The sequence below is a fragment of the Oryx dammah genome, unplaced genomic scaffold, assembly GCF_014754425.2.
Source record: "Oryx dammah isolate SB20612 unplaced genomic scaffold, SCBI_Odam_1.1 HiC_scaffold_26, whole genome shotgun sequence".
Lineage (NCBI taxonomy): Eukaryota > Metazoa > Chordata > Mammalia > Artiodactyla > Bovidae > Oryx > Oryx dammah.
This window is the reverse complement of record NW_024070210.1, coordinates 49976487-49995694: the sequence shown is the minus strand read 5'-3', so window position 1 is coordinate 49995694 and position 19208 is coordinate 49976487. Positions and strand designations below refer to the sequence as shown.

Genomic DNA, 19208 nt, shown 5'->3' with positions numbered 1-19208 from the left:
GCAGAGAAGAAGCCAGGCCCAGGTGTATTGGCAGAGGGATGCTCAGAGGAGGACATACTATCCGAAAAGATGCAGCAGGCACAGCCCAAGAGGGAGGAGACGCAGGATGGGCAATTTCAGAAAGGAGAATGACTTCTCCCAGTGCCTGGGGAGAAAGGTGAAGAACCAGGGCCACTGGGTTTGACAGTCAAGGGGAAGCATCTGACATTTAACCCTCGCCTCTCTAGTCAGTGGGCTTCCCCTGTGGCTCAGACAGTAAAGAATCCACCTGCTCTGAGGGAGACATGGGTTTGATCCCTGGGTCGGGAGGATTCCCTGGAGAAAGGAATTGCACCCCACTCCAGTACTCTTGCCTGGAGAATCCCATGGACAGAGGAGCCTGGTGGGCTACAGTCCATGGGGTCACAAAGAGTTGGACATGACTGAGCGACTTTCACTTTTCACTTTTCTCTAATCAGTATTACAGGCCAGACGCAGTTGGGGAACCTTTGCATACTCCAACTCAGTTACTCTTTGCAACCAGGCTTTCATGTGCCTACTTGAAAGATGAGGAAACTAGCAGCAGAGGAACAAAGTGTCTGGGAGTCATCTGGTGGACTGGGGAAAGCAGGTTTGGGGCAGATGGGATGTTCCATTCGAGAAAGATTAAGAGGAACAGGCGCCCCAGCATCTGCCTCGGGAGCAGGAAGCCCTCCACACCCGCCTGAGGAACCCATGACTCCAGAGAAAGACGCCGCCTCTGTTGTCATTGCCTCCAGAAGCCTCTAAACACCCCATCATGAAGCTGGGCAACCTGAACCACCTGCCACACCCTTCCACCACTGCCCTGTGAGTAATTCCTCTCCCTAATGATTTGGGGCCAGTAGACAGAATGGCCCAGCTAGCAGTGGTGCTTCTGTGCAGCCAACTGCCCCATAGCTCCCTCAAAAGACATTATGCAGGGCTTACCTGGTGGTTCAGCAGTAAAGAATCCACCTGTCAATGCAGGAGATGTGGATTCGATACCTGATCCGGGAAGATTCCACATGCCGCAAGACAACTAAGCCCATGGGCCACAACTCTACTGAGCCTGTGCTCTAGAGCCCACGTGCTGCAGCTGCTGAAGCCCAAAAGCTCTAGAACCCATGCTCCCCAACAAGAGAAGCACTGTGATGAGAAGCCTGCACACTGCAACTGGAGAGTAGCCCCTACTTGCCACAAACAGAGAAAAGCAGGCACAGCAACGAAGACCCAGCATAGCCAAAAAAAAACAAACAAAAAAAACAACGCTGTGCATCTTCCCTGACTGTGAAAAAGAACAAGATCCAGCTCTGCCTTCAGTGGGCTGCAGCTCTAACAGGGCCCCGGAAATCCTCTGAGAAGTTCCGCTTCATCAGCATCCCATCAGGCCGTTCACAGCCTCTTTATCTGAGCGAGCTTCAGTCCCCCAGCTGTCACACCACAGACAAAGGAACCAAAGGAAGAAGTCACCTCTCCAGTGTTCTTGGTATCCTGCAATTTTGTGGACTACATACAATGTCACAGAGAGGGGCAGCCACACTGAAGGACATCAGGGGGGCTAGCAGCCCCAGGACCTCCTCGCTGGTGCTCACCTCTGGCTCCCAGTGACTCAAGACCAGGCACCTGGCCAGGAAGTGGTGACAGAATCACCCAGAACAGCCTCACAGTTACCACCAGGACCTTCAAGTGCTGCCACCACCCAAGGACTTTGGGTCTGGGGTAAGAGCCAGCCCCACCCTCCTCCTCTCTACCCGTTTTTCTGCAGTGAGTCACCAATTCATCAGAGATTGGCACGCAGGCTGCACACCTCGTCTGCCGAGTCTGGCATCTGGGCACAGTCTCTCCCTGGAGTTTCTGCCCTGTGCTCCAGGAGTTCTTGGGCAGGAGGGTCCTGGGGTGCAGGGAAACTGGGAGGACTTCGGCCCCCATGAGCACCACTTTCACCTGGATTACATGTGGCTTCAGGATGACATTTTGATTTTTTTTTTTTAAAGAGGGTCTAACTGGTTTTAAAAGTTTGAAAAGCACTGTTCAAGGTCAACAGACAAATCGGGACACAACGTGAAGACCAACACGCCTGTGACATAGAACAGATTGCCACTTTCTTAGGTAATACTTGACTCTTCTTGAGCAGTAGCATGCCCTCCGGTGCCTCACAGCACCTACTACCCCAGTGTTAGCACGCAGAAGCCCCTCACAAACATCTTCCCAGGCGTGCAGCTCAGAGCTAACACCAACAGACCCAACTCCCCACTGCGTGCAGCTCAGAGCTAACACCAACAGACCCAACTCCCCACTGCGTGCAGCTCAGAGCTAACACCAACAGACCCAACTCCCCACTGCGTGCAGCTCAGAGCTAACACCGACAGACCCAACTCCCCACTGCGTGCAGCTCAGAGCTAACACTGACAGACCCAACTCCCCACTGCCTCTACCATGCATTTGGGGCCCTTGTCCTGTCACCTGCCCCAGCCTGGGCCTCTTCTCCAGCAAGTGGTCATTCTGACTCCCCATGTGCTAAGCTGCCCGTGAGCCTCTGGACACAGCCTAGGGCCACTCCTCTGACCAATCTCTCAGCTCTGAAAGGATGGACAGAGAGGGGACCAGTGAGAGCAGAGGGGACCTACACCTCCAGCAACACAGGCCCCTGGTCATCGGCTGGGGTTCAGCAGCCAAAGCCTGACCACTCCCACTCTCTCTGCCTATGAGCTTTTACCGCTAAACTTTTTCTTTGGAAAATGTTCAAAGATAAAGAGAAGCCAAAAGAACAGTTAAGATATATTACCAATGTACCATTATCATGAGTAAGAAAAGTACCATTTTTTAATAATATGTAATATATGGGTTTATGTTCAAAATTGTACAACTTGATATTGTATCAAAAGATTCTCCAGGCAAGAATACTGGGGTGGGTTACCATTTCCTTCTCCAGGGAATCTTCCCAACCCAGCGATCGCTCCTGGGTCACCCGCATTGGAGGTAGATGCTTTAACCTCTGAGCCACCAGGGAAGATGTAGCAAAAGATACATACATATATATATATATATATATATATATATATATGGGACCCAGGATTTAATCAACGTTTAATTCATTATAATAATGTTAAGTCTCTCTCATCTCTTTTATCTCCAATAGATTCTTTTTTTTTTTAATAACGTTAAATCTATTAAGGGAGTCTGGCTAATTTTTTTATAGACAATCCCACATTTTGGATTTTTCTGTCTCCTTATTACTAGATTCAGTTACACAAGTTTGGCATGAATATTACAGGTAACAATTATTTATTTCTTAACTGCATCATACCAGAAGTCACAGAATACCAGGCTGCCCAGTCCTGGCAAAGCCGAATCAGATCTCCTGGTAGAACCACTGGCTGCCATACTGTGGCACTGTGCCTCTAGAGCCTGTAAGTGATCAGTGAGGTCATACTCTGAGCCCACATCAATATACTGCTCCAGGTAATCTTTCACCAACTAGTTTTTACATTCATTGATGACCTGGCATGGGGGTTACAAAACAAGAAATTATCTAAATTTATCAGCTGATGTTATATTAAAAAAAAAAAAGAGCTGTCCCTTTTATAATCTATTACTATAAACCCATGAGGGGTTTTTTTATTATTTAATGTGTCATAATTCATCATTGTCATTAATTCTTTTGATTTTGAAATGTTTCCATTTTTAGCAGTGAGAGCCCTTTCAAACAGGCTTTTGGGTCCTTTGATACAGCCCGATCCTCCATGTTCCCAGAGCCCTGCTTACACTTCAGGATCCTCACACTCGAACTATCACGGCAGCTTGGTTTATTTATATGTCTGTCTCACCTGAAAATCTGTCAGCTCCTCAAGGCAAGGCCAAGGTCAGACTTATCTCTGCAGCCCAGCACTTAGCACAGCAGCTGGCACAAAAAGGCCTGCTCGGCTCCTCCTCCCCGCAGCCGGGTGCCCTTGCCAGAGCTGCTTTGGGGCCACTCCTCTCCAGGCAGCAGCCCCATCCCAAGAGCTGGGCCTCTGGCTCCGGCCACAGAGAAAGGCTCAGGCCCGGCCGCAGCTCACAATAGGCCCTTTGACTCAACTGGTCGGGCTCTTTCAGGAAAAACCCGTCCCCTGCCACCACACCTGTCACCAAAGCCAGCGCCCCTAGAGTTGCAAGGCAACACACAGCCGGCATTCACCTAGAAGCGACAGCAGGGTCCCGAGGCCACCCCGCCGGCCAGGCCGAGCAGCCAGACTTCTGGGAAGATGGTGGGTGGGGGGCCTTTCATCACACAGCTGCTGACACGCAGGCTCTGTGAACAGCCTGGATGGAGGACAGCAGGGGAAGGGGTTCAAATAAAAGGGTACAAAGAGGGGAGGGACTTCCCTGGCAGCCCAGTGGGTAAGACTCTGTGCTTCACTGCAGGGGGCAAGGGTTCAAACTCTGGTCAAGCAACCGAGATCCCACATGCCGCACAGCATAAAACAGCAACAAACTGGTCAAGACTTCGCCTCAGAGATGGCTTACCTGCTCTCTTCTTTCAACCTTCTTTTCACTCGGCTCAGGCACCGGGTTCTCAGGAGGCACAGTCAGCCGTAGTCTGCAGACATTTGCCTGGGAGAGAAGAGAGGAGAGACCAGTTATAAACCTGCATGCGGGGCAGAAGGAGCCAGATCACCTGGGGTTTCTCGGAGCCTCCGTCGCCTCCTTAGCAATGGGAATGATGGCACAAATCACACAGGGGATGCTGGGGAAAGACCAGCTTCCGCCAGGCCCATCACAGGCACTCACCACCTCCCTGTTTGTTTTATGCTTTCCTTCTTTAGCAAACTACTGAATAGCTTCATAGAATTCAAACATTTTTTTAAATGGCTCACGTTCCATTACAGTACAGAATGATCTGATTTCAAAATACAGCTAGAGGGGTAGAGGCCAAGCTTTACACAGTGGTGGAGGGGTGGGAAAGGGCTTTCTACTTGACTCTATGTCGAATTTTCCTATAACAGACATGTACATGTTTAATCACACAAAAAAATGTTAAGTCTATATATCCATGTCCACAGCAGCATTATTCACAATAGGTGAAAGGTGGAAACATCCCAAATGTCCATCAATGGATGAGTAGGTAAATAAAATGTGTATATACATAGAACAGAATATTTACACAGCCGTATAAAGGAGCAAAACTTCTGACACATGCTATGACATGGAGCAACCTTGAGGACATGATGCTAAGTGAAATAAGGCAGTCATGAAAAGACAAACCTGTATGGTTCCACTTACACAGGGTCCCCAGGATGGTCAAATTCACAGAGACAGAGAGAAGAATGCTGGTTGCCAAGGACTGAGTTATTCTTTAGTAATATGGAGCTTCAGTTTGAAAAGATGATGGATGGTGGTGATGGTCACACAACAGTGACAATGTACTTAATGCCACATGATGTTTATTTCACCCTATTATCACAGCCTGATCCTACTGTGATATATTCTGGAGAGAAGTGGAAAATGTGTTGCTTTTTATCCTACCATTAAAAAACACCACCAAAGGAAAAAAACAGAGATTCAAAGCAGCACCCAGAGCGCCCAGCCCGCAGCCCCACACACTCATGAGAGCATAGCCTGTCCCTGTTATGGGTGCAATTCTGTCCCCCTACAATGTATACATAGGAGTCCTAACTCCTAGTACCTCAGAATGTGACTTTTTTTGAAAATAGAGTCTTTATAGCGGTGCTTGTTGTTCAGCCGCTAAGTCATGTCTGACTTTTTGCAACACCATGGACTGCAGCATACCAGGCCCCACTCTCCTCCATCATCTCTTGGAATTTGCTCTAATTCATGTCCATTGAGTAGGTGATGCAATCAAACTATCTCATCCTCTGCCACCTTCTTCTCCTTTTGCGTTGAATCTTTCCCAGCAACAGGGTCTTTTCCAATAAGTTAGCTCTTTGCATCAGGTGGCCAAAGTATTGGAGCTTCAGCTTCAGCATCAGTCCTTTCAATGAATACTCAGGATTGATTTCCTTTATGATTGACTGGTTGGATCTCCTTGCAGTCCAAGGGACTCTCAAGAGTCTTCTCCAACACCACAGTTCAAAAGCATCAATTCTTCAGTGCTCAGCCTTCTTTATGACCCAACTCTCACATGTGTACACAGTAATGAAAAAATGGAGCTTTGACTATATGGACCTTTGGACCTTTGTTGGCAAAATAATGTCTCTACTTTTTAATACGCTGGCTAGATTTTTTATAGCTTGTCTTCCCAGGAGCAATCATCTTAATTTTCTGGCTGCAGTCACCATCTACAGTGATTTTGAAGCCCAAGAAAAGAAAATCTGTCACTGTTTCCACATTTTCCCCTTCTAATTGCCGTAAAGTGATGGGACCAAATGCCATGATCTTAGTGTTTTGAATGCTGAGTTTTAAGCCAGCTCTTTCACTCTCCTCTTTCACATTCATCAAAAGACTCTCTAGTTCCTCTTCACTTTTTCCCATTAGGGTGGTATCATCTGTATATCTAACTAAGGTTGTTGATATTTCACCCTGCAATCTTGATTCCAGCTTGTGATTCATCCAGCCCGGCTTTTCACATGATGTACTTTGATACATGTACTTTCACATGATGTAAGTCAAATAAGCACGGTGACAATATACAGCCTTGACTTACTCCCTTCCCAATTTGAAACCAGCCCGTTGTTCCATGTACAGTTCTAACTGCTGCTTCTTGATCTGCATACAAGTTTCTCAGGAGAAAGGTATGGTGGTCTGGCACTCTCATCTCTAAGAATTTTCCAGTTTGTAAAATGAGGTCATTAGGGTAGGTCCTAATCCCAATGACTGGTGTCCTTAAATAAAGGGAAAATTGGGAGACACACATGCATACAGGGAGTGCACCATGTAAGCAAACAAAGGAGATGGGCCTGAAACAGATTCCGCCCTCACTGCTCTCAGAAGGAACCAATCCTGTCGACACCTTGACTTTGGACTTCCAATCTCCAGAATCAGGAGAAAATATGTTGCTGTTGTTTAAGTCACTTGACTTGTACTTTTTTTTTTTTTTTTTACAGCAACTCCAGTAAACTAATATATACCCCCCAACCTGGTCTGCAGTCACAGTTATGCACTGGTCCACAGGGCAGCCTCTGAGAAAAGCACCCTGCATCTAAGAAGCCCACAGTTGGATCCGATTGTAAAAGACCTTTGACATCCAACCTGCCAGCCTATGAAGGGACCTCCTCACCCAACAATGTACCTGGCAGATGGACACCCAGCCTGAGGGTAACATTTCCCCCGTAAAGGTGAGAGCCCATTGGGAACACACATTAGCACTTCCACTCTCACCACTGCCTTCCTCTGAGGCACCTCATTTTGCTACCTGACACCTCTAACTTCCTGATAACGGACTTAAACAGTGCTTCCTCAGACCTCCTACCTAACAGACCCAGGGTACCCCCAGGGACTGTAGCAGAATTCCCTTTGCTCTTCATCACCCTGAATGTCCTTTCTTCTGCACTAAACAATCCAGTCCTCTCAGCCACAAGATTTGGTTTCGAGATCCTTCTCCATCTCACTCTTCTCTGGGCAAGTTCCGGCTCGAGTGACCCCAGGGAGAGACGTGACCTGACCCGCAGCAATATCACTCCCTCTTACATGGCCAACTTTGCACGAACCTTCAAAGCTCATTGCCAGTCATGCTGGTCATAGAGAAACCAAGCCATTCCGGCACACAGCTCTCTCAGCTGACAAATAGTGCTGACGGGAATCCGAGGATCTCCAGAAAGAGGTAATCCTTTGAGTTCAAGCCACTTGGGCTGGTTGAAACCAGTGGGCATTTGCATGAACATCAAAATGTAACTCACACCAGGCAGGTAATCCAAGTCTGTGATGCTCAATAATCAACTCTGGTAGGCCAGATCCGATCCACAGCAGAGTTTTGCAGAGAAAAGGAAGTACTTTTCTCTTGTACCATACCCTGTACCACACACACACATGTCCACACAGAGATACACACTTGCACAGGTGTACACACATATTCACAGTTTCCAACACCTACTAGGCTGTGCTGACTATGAGGAAGCTATTTGATTTCTCTGAATCTCAAGGGTAAAATACAGGTAAATGAAGATTCTGGCACATAGTAAGCTTCTATCACTGTTAGATATTTTTATTTTTATCTAAATAATGTCATCAGCCTACAAGCTCCAAAATGATATAGGCTGACTTGGCTTTCTGGCTCTGCTTTCCATGATAAAAATAATTTGGCCAATGGATCTAGAGGGAATTAGTATAACAACTGATAGCTTTATAGGCTGATTGCCCTAGAGGAGTAATCCCTAATGGCAATCATTTTTTGAATAAACTGAAAACCGGAAGAAAAGACAAGGTCCAGAAGGGACTCCATGACTCCAATCACTCAAAACTGAGAAGCCCCTCCCCCCGATGGAGACAGTTCTTTATCTGTCCACCCAAAATGCTGATTTTCCTCAACACATTTTCTGCATCTCTCCTCAGGCTATATTTACACTACGGAACACAAATTCACAGGCTAAAGAGAATGCATTTCTCTAAACTATCAGTTTTACCTGGTGATAGATAATGAATTCAAATAAAACAAGAACGTAAAATAAACATCTGACTTCAAAGCTAACCCGCAGGTGCGCCAGGCGCTTGCGGCTCCACCCACCCCTGTGCAGTGTGTTTACTCTTGTCATTAGGAGGGCCTTTGTGGAAACCTGAGGGCATGGACTACACGCGGTGCTTACATTCTGTAATCAGCACTGATCCACAATGGACTGATGGCACAGATGCAATTTAAATCCAGCTTGGAACAGGATCTGATCCTTCTTAGTAAGATGCTCAAATGGACTGTCATGTGAAAAAAGACAAGTGCTGGGAAAAAATAACCTGTTTTTAAAATACACTCTGATAATTTGTATATATTTGTGGGGGAAAAAATGTCTTTAAGGAAACATGACTACCTGCTGGTGGTGGTGGTGGTCTTTTGCAAAGTGGGATTTCTGCAATGTCTGCACCTGTTCCAAGTATGTGTACATTTTTAAAATAAAAAACATAGTAGGGACTTCCCTGGTGGTCCAGTAGCTAAGACCCCACACTCCCAATGCAAGGGGCCCAGGTTCAATCCCTGGTCACAGAACTAGGTCCCACAGGCTTACAGGATCTAAGATCCCACATGCTGCAACAAAGACCCAGTGAGTGCAGTCAAACAAATAAATACAGATAAATATTTTTAAAATATCTTAGTAGTCAGAGAGGGCAACCCACTCCAGTATTCTTTCCTGGGATATCCCATGGACAGAGGAGCGTGGCAGGCTACATCTCATGGGGTCACAAAGAGTCAGACAGGAGCAACTAACAGTCGGTTACAGCAATAATAAAGATTGAGAGGGACTATATCAGAGACAGGGAAAGTTCTGCCAGCGCAGGAGACATGGGTTCCATCCCTGAGTCAGGAAGATCCTCTGGAGGAGGAAATGGCAACCCACTCCAGTACTCATGTGGAAAATCCCATGGACAGAGTAGCCTGTCGGGCTATAGTCCATAGTGCCGCAAAGTGTTGGACATGACTGAAGCGACTTTGCACAGCACAGTACATATCAGATGGGGCGGGGGCAGGGGAGGGCCTCAGTCCTTCCTAGACACGCAGGACTGTTTCAGGAGCAGCAAAGAGAACATCCCACGGGTCTAAAAGGTGCTCTGAATTTCTTAACAGAAGTACTAAGTAACCCCTGAATGACAGGCTGACCCTGTTGAGTTTTCCTCCATTAGTCATTCACTTTCAGGAATCTCCCCGTGGGAAAATCTCCCACTGGGTAAGATCAAGGCAGATCAAGGCTTATCTCTCTGAGCATTTGATGATGCTCACTTTCATGGTTTCCTGACACTCAGGTACATAATACCCTGAGTAACCCAGGTTGGACAGTATCTGAGAGGCAGGTAAGGTAGTTGGTCCCAGGGGTTCCCATAGCAGCTGGCTCCACCTTGTGTTCTGAACATTGTGGGGAGCTGAATCTTATTTGCCCTGAACACTAGTCCTGGACCTGCCATCCTTAAAATCAAAGGTCCCTTCCAGTGGATCAAAAGCAAGAAGATGGACTCAGTGTACTGCAAGTACTGAGCACCCACTACCTGTAAAACACTTAAGGGCTATGAGGGTACCAATATGGAAAAAAAAGAGCCCTGCTCAAAAAGGCTCATAATCCAGAAACATATCCACACAAGGCAGTATCACAACCAATACAATACCGGGCAGACAGGGAAGTGTGGTTAAGGCAAATGGAACTGCACGTCTGGGTTCCAATTCTGATTCTGACACCTACTAGCTGTGAAACCTTTGGAAAGCTACTCCATCTTTATTGTTTCAGTTACTTCAGTTGTAAAACTCAGTTAACAATAGAGCAGAAACAACTCTCTTGGGATTTTTGCAAGGATTTTTTTTTTTTTGGCCACACTGAGTAGCATGAAGGATCTTAGTTCCCCAACCAAAGATCTAACTCATGCCCTCTGCAGTAGAAGGATGGAGTCTTAATCACTGGACCAGTCCCTGTGGCTAAACTTTAATAAACTACTACATGAAAAGGGCTTAGAATAGTTTCTAGCACATAAGAAGCATTCAGTAAATCATCTTTTTTACCCTGGGAATTTAAGGAGGAAAACAGTCGTCTAAAGGAGGTGGAGTATATCAGAAGGGTTCTAGAGACAACATGTGAACCGCATATGGAAGGACAGAAAGGACTTCCCAGGTCAGTGATGTTGGGAGAATCCATCGTCAGAATGAAGTGAAGAAGTGAAGTCACTCAATTGTGTCTATTTGCAACCCCATGGACTGTAGCCCATCAGGCTCCTCTGTCCAAGGGATTCTCCAGGCAACAATACTGGAGTGGGTTGCCATTTCCTTCTCCAGGGAATCTTCCCGACCCAGGGATCAAACCCAGGTCTCCTGCATTGCAGGCAGGCACTATACCCTCTGAGCCACGAGGCATTCATTCCAGACGGGCCAAAGACACAAACAGGGCAAGTTCTGAGAATGGTAAATGGGCCTGCAGCCTGAGCAATACTGGGAGAAGAAAATGGCCACACAAGTAGGGGCCAAACTCTGAACATCCTACAAATGCCTGATAGCGAAGCAAGGCCTCTAATGGAAGACGTCGGGGAGCCACTCAAATTTCTAGAGGAAAGGACTATTGCTCAAACCTGAGTTCAGTGATTCAACAGCAATTATCAAGTACCTCCTATTATGTTCCACACCCTACAGCATGGACTGGAAGGGGAGAAATAGGGTTCCCAAGCAGGCTTTGTACCTAACTGCTTGTGGAGCCCTTACAGCACTCAGCCTAGGATCAACATGTAATAGGCCCTTGCTCAGTAAATGTCAGTGTGGGCTTCTTTCTAGGTTGAACTAAAACACAGTAAGGAGATTGTGCCTGACACTCCCCAGAGGGCCTTCCACTTTCTTCAAGGCAATCCCCACAGGACAGCAGGGGAAGGGCAGCAAGCATTCAAGCCTCCTCCACAAGAAGATCTACAGCCGAGCCCTTGTCTGCAATCAGGGCGCCTGGGAGCTAAGCAGGCCTCTGGGGACTTGTTTCTGACCCATTCTGTGGAGGCAGAGGGCTGGTCCCTGTCTAGCAGGGACTCTGCCATCCAGGTACCCTCATGCTCTCAGCTTCAGTATCCAGGCTGCCCATCTCAAATAAAAAGGGGTGGAGAAGATGACCCAGGGAGGTGCTGGGTTTGCTCACCAGTTTACAAACATGGATTTCCCCACGGAAATGAGCCAAGTGCATTTACATTTCCCTAGGGCGCGGTCCACTCTGTGACCGTGGGTCCCCGCTCAGCTCCACCTAACAGCAGACGGTGTGGCCACTGTGGCTGTGGCTGGGAGGTCGGTCTCTGCTCAGCACAAGCATTAAAGTCTCTGGGACAGGCAGGTGCAACAGGGCCCGCCCCGTCTGGAGAGGGGACTCTTAAGCATTGCTTTGACCCTGAGCTTGCAGGCCTGACCATCTACATCAGGGTGAGGTACACTTTTTCTGTAAAGGGCCAGATAGCAAATATTGAGGGTATGCAGGCCCTGTAAAACCATTCTTGGCTCAGAGTATACAAAACAGGCCAAGGGCTAGGTCTGACTGTGGGGTCAGACTGGCCCACCCTGATCTCCATACTTAGATACTTCTTCCAGGTGGTGTAAAGTGTCCTGGCACCCACTTTCCTGCCACGGCTGATTCTGGACAAAATTCCAAATTCCTAAGTAGGAGGACAGTGATTTTTCCCTCTTGTTCTAGCTGGCTCTTCCGTACCAGGCTCACCATGTGCCCCAAAAGCCAAGACCCAAAGAGAAATCGCAGGTCAATGAATGCACACAAAGACACCAGAGTCCCAGCATGTTAGGACTCTCCCATCCTGCCCCCATCTCCATCGTGCCTTTCGAAAAAGCCAAAGGGACCTTCCAGAACATGGACCCAGGATTGCCTGCATGTCCAAGAACACCGTCTGAGAGAGCAGCCCCAGAAGGAGGAGTTCTGATCCTTGGCCGCATAGAATCACTCGAGGAAGCTTCCTAAACAATGCTGATGCCGTTCTCTACTTTCCGAGGTTCTCATCTAGACGGCCTGGGGTGGGGCCTAAGGTGGAGAATTTTAAGCTTCTCGGTATTCCATGCGTAACCAGAGTTGAACCACTGACCTAACCAAAGGAATGAAACTTCAACAGTACAATAGCACCTGGACTATTTGGAGGCCTTCCCAGAGCTGTCAAGCTACTCACCCAGGCTGACACTCCCATCCACAGGGCACCTGCTTCCTGCCCAGGTGGGCCAGAGGTCATGGGCTGGCTTCATCCCAAGCTTCTCTTCCTGTTTTCCCATTTGCCAATTCAGTGTCAAGTATGGCTGTTTGAGGACCCTGGGGACATTCTTCTTTCTAAGCACCTATTACACCAGGCCTGGGAAGGGAGGGTCCTTAAACCTTCTCCTCTAGTAGTTAATCATAGGTAGGAGCAATGATGAGGGTCACAAGCCTCTAGGGGAATACAGAAGAGGGGGTTCAGGCAAGCTTCCCAGAGGAGCTGACCCTTCATCAGAAAAGAGGCATGAAAAATGGCAGAGGTGAGGAACAGCATCAAAATCTTGGGGAACAGCAAGCAATTTGGTACATCTGCAAAGAGTATTCGTGAGGAGGGGGCGGGGAGGGCAAAGGCCAGATCAGAAGGCCCTGGGTGCTAAATTAGGGGGTTGTACTTGTTCCTGGCAATACCGAAGGGGCTCTGAAAGCAGAAGAGTTAGGTAGCTGGATTCTGCATTTTAGAGAGACACACTGGCCTTAAAAGACAAAGAACAGTCAACAGTGTGACTGGTATTCAGGAAATATCACTTATCTAAGGAGGGAAAAGAGGCTAACACTTCTGTGTTACTATCCTGTGTGCCGGGTGAGATGGGGACTGTTTTTGGCTGAGAGACACGACCGCAGAAACAAGGAGTAAGGCACATAATTGCTGAAAGTATTTTAAATCAAAACATTTCAGCACAGTCTCTAGTCAGTTGGCCCAGGACCCACAACTCCCTGTATTCAGCTCTACAATTTTTGAGGCTGATATGAAAAGGTTTCATAAGTGACCAGAAGCTCAGTGGTAACACCAGCCTCCGGATCTCAGATTTCCTTAAGACTCCTCAGAACTCAGGTCCCTTCATCCTACATCTGACACAGTGAGATGGGAGAACCAAAGCAGAGAAGTCAGGACCCTTTTTTTTCTGAGCATATAACTATTAGTTCTGAGTGGCAGAGGGTCTTTGGCTGAATCCTGGGGACACCAAGTTCTAAAACTCCTCAACTGGGCTCAGGAGGGCCCGGGGGAGCAGCCAGCCAGTCTTCTGGGTACTGCAGGCGCCCTGCCAACCCCCTCCCTGGGGATGGCTGCAGCCAGCTTCCTTCCACCAGACGCTGAGTTCCCACAATGCTCTGCGTCCCTTCCTCAGAGCCCAGTAGGACAATATGGAAGCTATGCTCACAGATGTTTCTGTGAAAGGAAAAGGAAGTGAGGTAAACACCTGTCTGATCCATTCACTGGCCAGCTAAGGAGAATTCTTTGAGTCAATCAGACAGAAATGGGACCCAGGAGAGTACTGCCTGAGTGAGGAAGTGATGACTGGCCAGCCCATTCCAGTTTTTAACAGAGGAAGACTCTGCCAAATACAAAAATTACTGGCAAAAGCAGGCCAGGAGACAGTCCTTGCCCTCTGGCCTTCCTGGATTTGGTTTCATTTTTTAATGTGCCATGGAGGGGCCATGACACCAATAACACCAGTCAACAGTCTCCTATCATCAACACAGTGTGATGCTGGGGGAACCCTTGACAAGTCTATCATCTCACACCACCCTCACCAAACAGCTACTGCTGCTGCTAAGTCACTTCAGTCATGTCCGACTCTGTGCGACCCCATAGACGGCAGTCCACCAGGCTCCCCCGTCCCTGGGATTCTCCAGGCAAGAACACTGGAGTGGGTTGCCATTTCCTTCTCCAGTGCATGAAAGTGAAAAGTGAAAGTGAAGTCGCTCAGTCGTGTCCAACTTCGCAACCCCATGGACTGCAGCCCACCAGGCTCCTCCATCCATGGGATTTTCCAGGCAAGAGTACTGGAGTGGGTTGCCGTTGCCTTCTCCACACCAAACAGCTAAACCAGTAATATTTGGCTGCACCAAGCAAAAATGCCTTCCCCTTAAAGCACACACCCTGGCCACACAACTGCCCTTCCACTGCAAAGCTTCACTCAGCATGATTAACTGCATTTACAAAATTCCTTTCAAAATCACAAAGCAATGTCAATATTTTTTAAAACATTTTCTCCTGTTCTCCAAGGTCATCAGTCTATCTATGGTTATGCTCCTGCCAATTTATCTTCCTGCTGTTGCCATAGATAAAACTATTTTTAGTGCACAACAGGTATGAAGGCAGATTTTTTTTTAACTTTACAACCCCTGTTGATTGGCATCCATAAATGCCTCTCAGAGGTTTATCAGCTGACAGACATTACTGTCCCATCTGTTTGGTTTTTGTTTTTTTTTTTTCCCTTGAGAGATTTCAGATAAGAAGGAGGTACAAATTGTAGGTGGCAGCTATTAAACAAAGGATAACTAGTGACAGTCTGGTCTGGCTGCGCCACCCTGGGCAGCTGACTCAGAGAGCTCCCTGCTCAGTATCAGCTGTCACCACCATTTCTGGTTGGCCTGAAGGCCTGGCTGGACACATCCCGGTTCCCCAGCAGTCCCTAATTTGGTAAGCTCTTGGGATGAAACAGAAATGTTATTTTAATGGCTAACGTTTTACTGCACAAGGCCATCGCTTGTGGCATATCAGAGAGGAAAGACAAAACAAGATAGAGTTTACTGAAAAACTTTCAATTTAGGGTACACTTTTCACTTGTTTGGTCTACAACTTTATTTTTAAGACATCCTATCCTGGTTTATCCAAAAAAATAAGTGTTTTGCCCTAAAGCAGGTCCAATACATCACTGTTAAACAGTATATGCCAAGAGTTCCATTTAGAAGAAATGATACTTCCTTTTTTCAGTATCTCAATGATTGTCACTCGCCTTACAAAGTCTCGCTCCATCCTGCAAGACTAAACACAAATGTCTGCTGCAGAGGGAGGCCTTCCTCAGAAGCCTCAAGAAGAACCTTTCCTTTTAGCTTCCATGCAACCTGTCAACACTCTACCCTACTGTTACAACCATCACTCTGTATGATGGTAGTCTGGGACAAATGTCTATACCCACAGGGAGAGTGGACCCTAATATCTAACCCTTCATCACACAGAAGGTCTATAAACATTGTTTAAAAATCAATTAATCAATCAGAGATCACAGTTTCCATAAACACACACAGTACCAGTGCCATTTGCAAATTCTGAACAGAGTTGGAAATCACAAGGAAATCTTTAGTTATCTTCTTTGCAGAGCAAGTACCCACGTGCTCAAAGTAGTAGCCTTACACGGTCTGATTCAGGGCACTGACCACTTCAGACCAAAGTATTTCAGATGTGTTACTCAAAGGGCAAAGCCTTCTCAAGTGTGTGTTCATTCCATCAGACACCACAGAACGTATAGCTAAAGAAATACTTGAAAGTAAATATTTGAGAAAAAAATCTTCAGAAAGGTTATTTCCTATACTAATCACATTTGCATCCACCCATATCACTCTAGCCACTCAACGAGTACCCACTCTGGAAGGGGACCTAGAGAATTTCACACAATCTGGCAATCTGGTCCCACACAGGATCCTGTCCAAGCTCAGGGCTGGCTTTGCAGTGACTTCAATCTGTCTCAATCATAATTATGTACCAACTGAGAAGGATTTCCACAGAAAAAAAGACAAATACCCATCCTGGTGTAAGGCTAGGACTGTGGTTAGAAACCACTTGGACCTAACGGGAATCTTGCTTTACGAAGCCGACAATTGGCTTCCGTCAACCCTAAATGTCTGGTGTTCACACACATCTAAACCTATCACTTGGCCCAGACCCAGGAGTAACACAGAGTCCTTCTGGAGCCAAAGAAAAACAGCACTGAAGACGACTGCTAGTCATTTGAGTGAGGTATGTAAAATGAAACGAGCACATCTATAAGACTAAAAAACAGACAGGAGTATCAAAGGGGCCCCTGGCTTGGACTTAGCCACCTGTTTAGCCAAACATAGGGGAAATAAGTTGGTGTGGTTTAGTCGCTTAGTCGTGTCCAACCCTTGCAACACTGTGGACTGTAACCCGCCAGGCTCCCCTGTCCAGGGGATTTCCTGGGCAAGAATACTGGGGTGAGGAGCCATTTCCTTTTCCAGGGGATCTTCCCAACCCAAGAATCGAACCCACGTCTCCTGCATGCAAGTGGTCTCCTGCATTGCAGGGTGGATTCTTTACTGTTTGAGCTAGGTGGTGCTTATGGTAAAGAATCTGTCTGCCAGTGCAGGAGACACAAGAGATGCGAGTTCAATCCCTGGGTCAGGAAGATCCCCTGGAGTAGGAAATGGCAACCTATTCCAGTATTCTTGCCTGGAAAATTCCATGAGCAAAGGAACCTGATGGGCTACAGTCCATGGAGCTGCAAAGAGTCACAGACAACTAAGCAGACAGACAGACACAGGGAAATAGATTAGAGAAGTTTCAAGCACGGAAAAGACACACTGAGGTGATGAGTACTGAATATCATAGTGAACAGATGAAACTACAAGGCACAAGGAGATCAAACCCGTCCACCCTAAAGGAAATCAGCCCTGAATATTCATTGGAAGGACTGATGCTGAAGCTGAAGCTCCAATGCTTTGGCCACCTGATGCAAAGAGCTGACTCACTGGAAAAGTCCTTGATGCTGGGAAAGATAGAAAGCAGGAGGAGAAGGGAACAACAGAGGATGAGATGGTTGGATGGCATCACCGGCTCAATGGACCTGAGTTAGGGCAAGCTCTGGGAGATAATGAAGGACAGGGAAGCATGGGGTCGAAAAGAGTCGGATATGACTGAGCGACTGAACAACAACAAAAAAGGCACAAACCAAGGCCCTGGCAGTGTACTCTGAGGTACCAGTCTTGAGAGAGATACAAAATGGGAAAGATGTGGCTGGCGATTCTTTCATGGAGCACCTGGGGCAATGAGAAAAGATGCAACAAAGATGGCAAAGAAGTAGCACTTCCAAAGGGCAGCCTAAAAAAAAAAAAAAAAAAAAAAAAGGGCAGCCTAGGCGGAGATGGTGCCCACTGTGCTAATATTTAGATCAGAAAGAAGAAAGCACCTTGGATAAAGCCAGGTCCCACAACCCAGCTACTGGGTGGCCAGCTACTAATCCTCCTTTGTAAAATGAAGCCTACCTTAGTTAAGACCACTCCAAATCGGCGTTATTCTATCACCAATGGTGAGAAGTGGCCCTTTCTTTTCCTCTCTGGAAGGTGGAAAGTTTGGTTAAAGGCATTCATCACCTTTGAGTCTCCAGAGAGGGATAACGCAGAAAGTTCCCCGTGCTTTTTCTAAAACGGTGCCACCAATACACTTGGCTTGCTAGAGGAGGCAGGAAGGGAGAGGAAATCTCTGGGGATTCCAGAAAGTCCCCCAAGTCCCCTTTCGAGCCCATGGGGTGCCTCTGGGGCATAGAAAAGAAGGGGCTTGCTCGCGGAGCTGGGACAGAACCTAAAACTGAGTCCAGGTGGAGTGTCGGGCCGAGGGACCGGTTTCGCGCGTCTCCATCCCCAGAACCCCAAGTGGGGCTAGCTGGACGGGGAAGTGGGACAGCAGCAGCTCCCAATCTTAGCTACTCACCCTCCTGCTGGGAGCCCCGGAGCTGCTGCCCGAGAGCAGGGTGACCGTGGACGTGGAGCGCAGCATCCCGCAGCAGCGGCGTCGGTGGCGGGTTCGGCGCGGCGCTGCTCCCGGGTGTAATAAGCCGGCGGGAGGCGGGGAGGGCGGGAACCGCGCAGGCCACGAGCGCCGGCGGGGCAGGGCCGGGGCGGGGCAGAGGCCGGGCCGAGGGGCGGAGCCGGGGCGGGGCCCGCGTACTCGCCCAACCTGTCAGGCTGCATTTTCTCAGGAGAGCGCAGACCCAGCAGAAGCTGGTCACCAACCTTCCCCCACGGTTCTGCGTCCTCCCAGGGTCAGTCTTAGGACAGGACTGAGTGCCTACCATGAGTGCCTCCCAGCACTCAACACAATCTACCAATCCACCAATCCCCTATCCTGTGGAGTTTGCAATCTGGTGGGGATACTGAGAAATGACAGGTGTCGGTGCTTTGGTAGAAAAGATGATACACACAGGAGCTCGCAATGTGGCCTTAGGAATCAGCCTGTGTAGGAAAAGTCTCCCCAGAGGATGTGATGACTAACCTAAGACCTGAAATACACGCAGAAGCAAGCCAGGGATAGAGTGTTCATTACACCTGCTCATGTTTGTTTAATAGTTACTGCGACCCTGACTGGGAAGTACTTTGCATGTACTATTAACTCATTTAATCCTCACAACCACCCTTTGAATAGGCACTATTCCCATTTTGCAGATGAGGACGCTGACTCACCGAGAGATTAAGTAACAGAGCCGATGTCCCACTGCCTGGAAAGTGGCAAAGCTGTGATGGACTCCACAGTCTAAGCCTAGTGCCTTGCTTGTCCTCTCTGCTGCCCCCTAGCATAGAGAGGAGGGAATTACAGGCCAAAACAAACTGCGTGGAAAGATGGCAAAAGGCACG

At 47.9% G+C, this 19208-nt stretch overlaps 1 protein-coding gene across 3 annotated transcripts in view; it reads right to left on the bottom strand.

Annotated features, from left to right (window-relative positions):
- Window positions 1–18418, bottom strand: part of LOC120853037 (myocardial zonula adherens protein) — a 116657-nt gene extending 98239 nt beyond the window's left edge. For 2 of the 3 annotated variants that reach the window (XM_040226614.1, XM_040226615.1), the window contains exons 1-2: window positions 18289–18387; window positions 4507–4593 (exon numbers count right to left, since the gene is read on the bottom strand). In XM_040226614.1, coding sequence (XP_040082548.1) covers window positions 4507–4593; window positions 18289–18354 — 153 coding nt within the window. In that variant the 5' untranslated portion in view covers window positions 18355–18387. Of the gene's footprint in view, window positions 1–4506; window positions 4594–18288 lie in introns of all 3 variants that reach the window. The other variant, XM_040226613.1, reaches the window with a different exon arrangement.
- Between the last annotated feature and the right edge of the window lie 790 nt (window positions 18419–19208).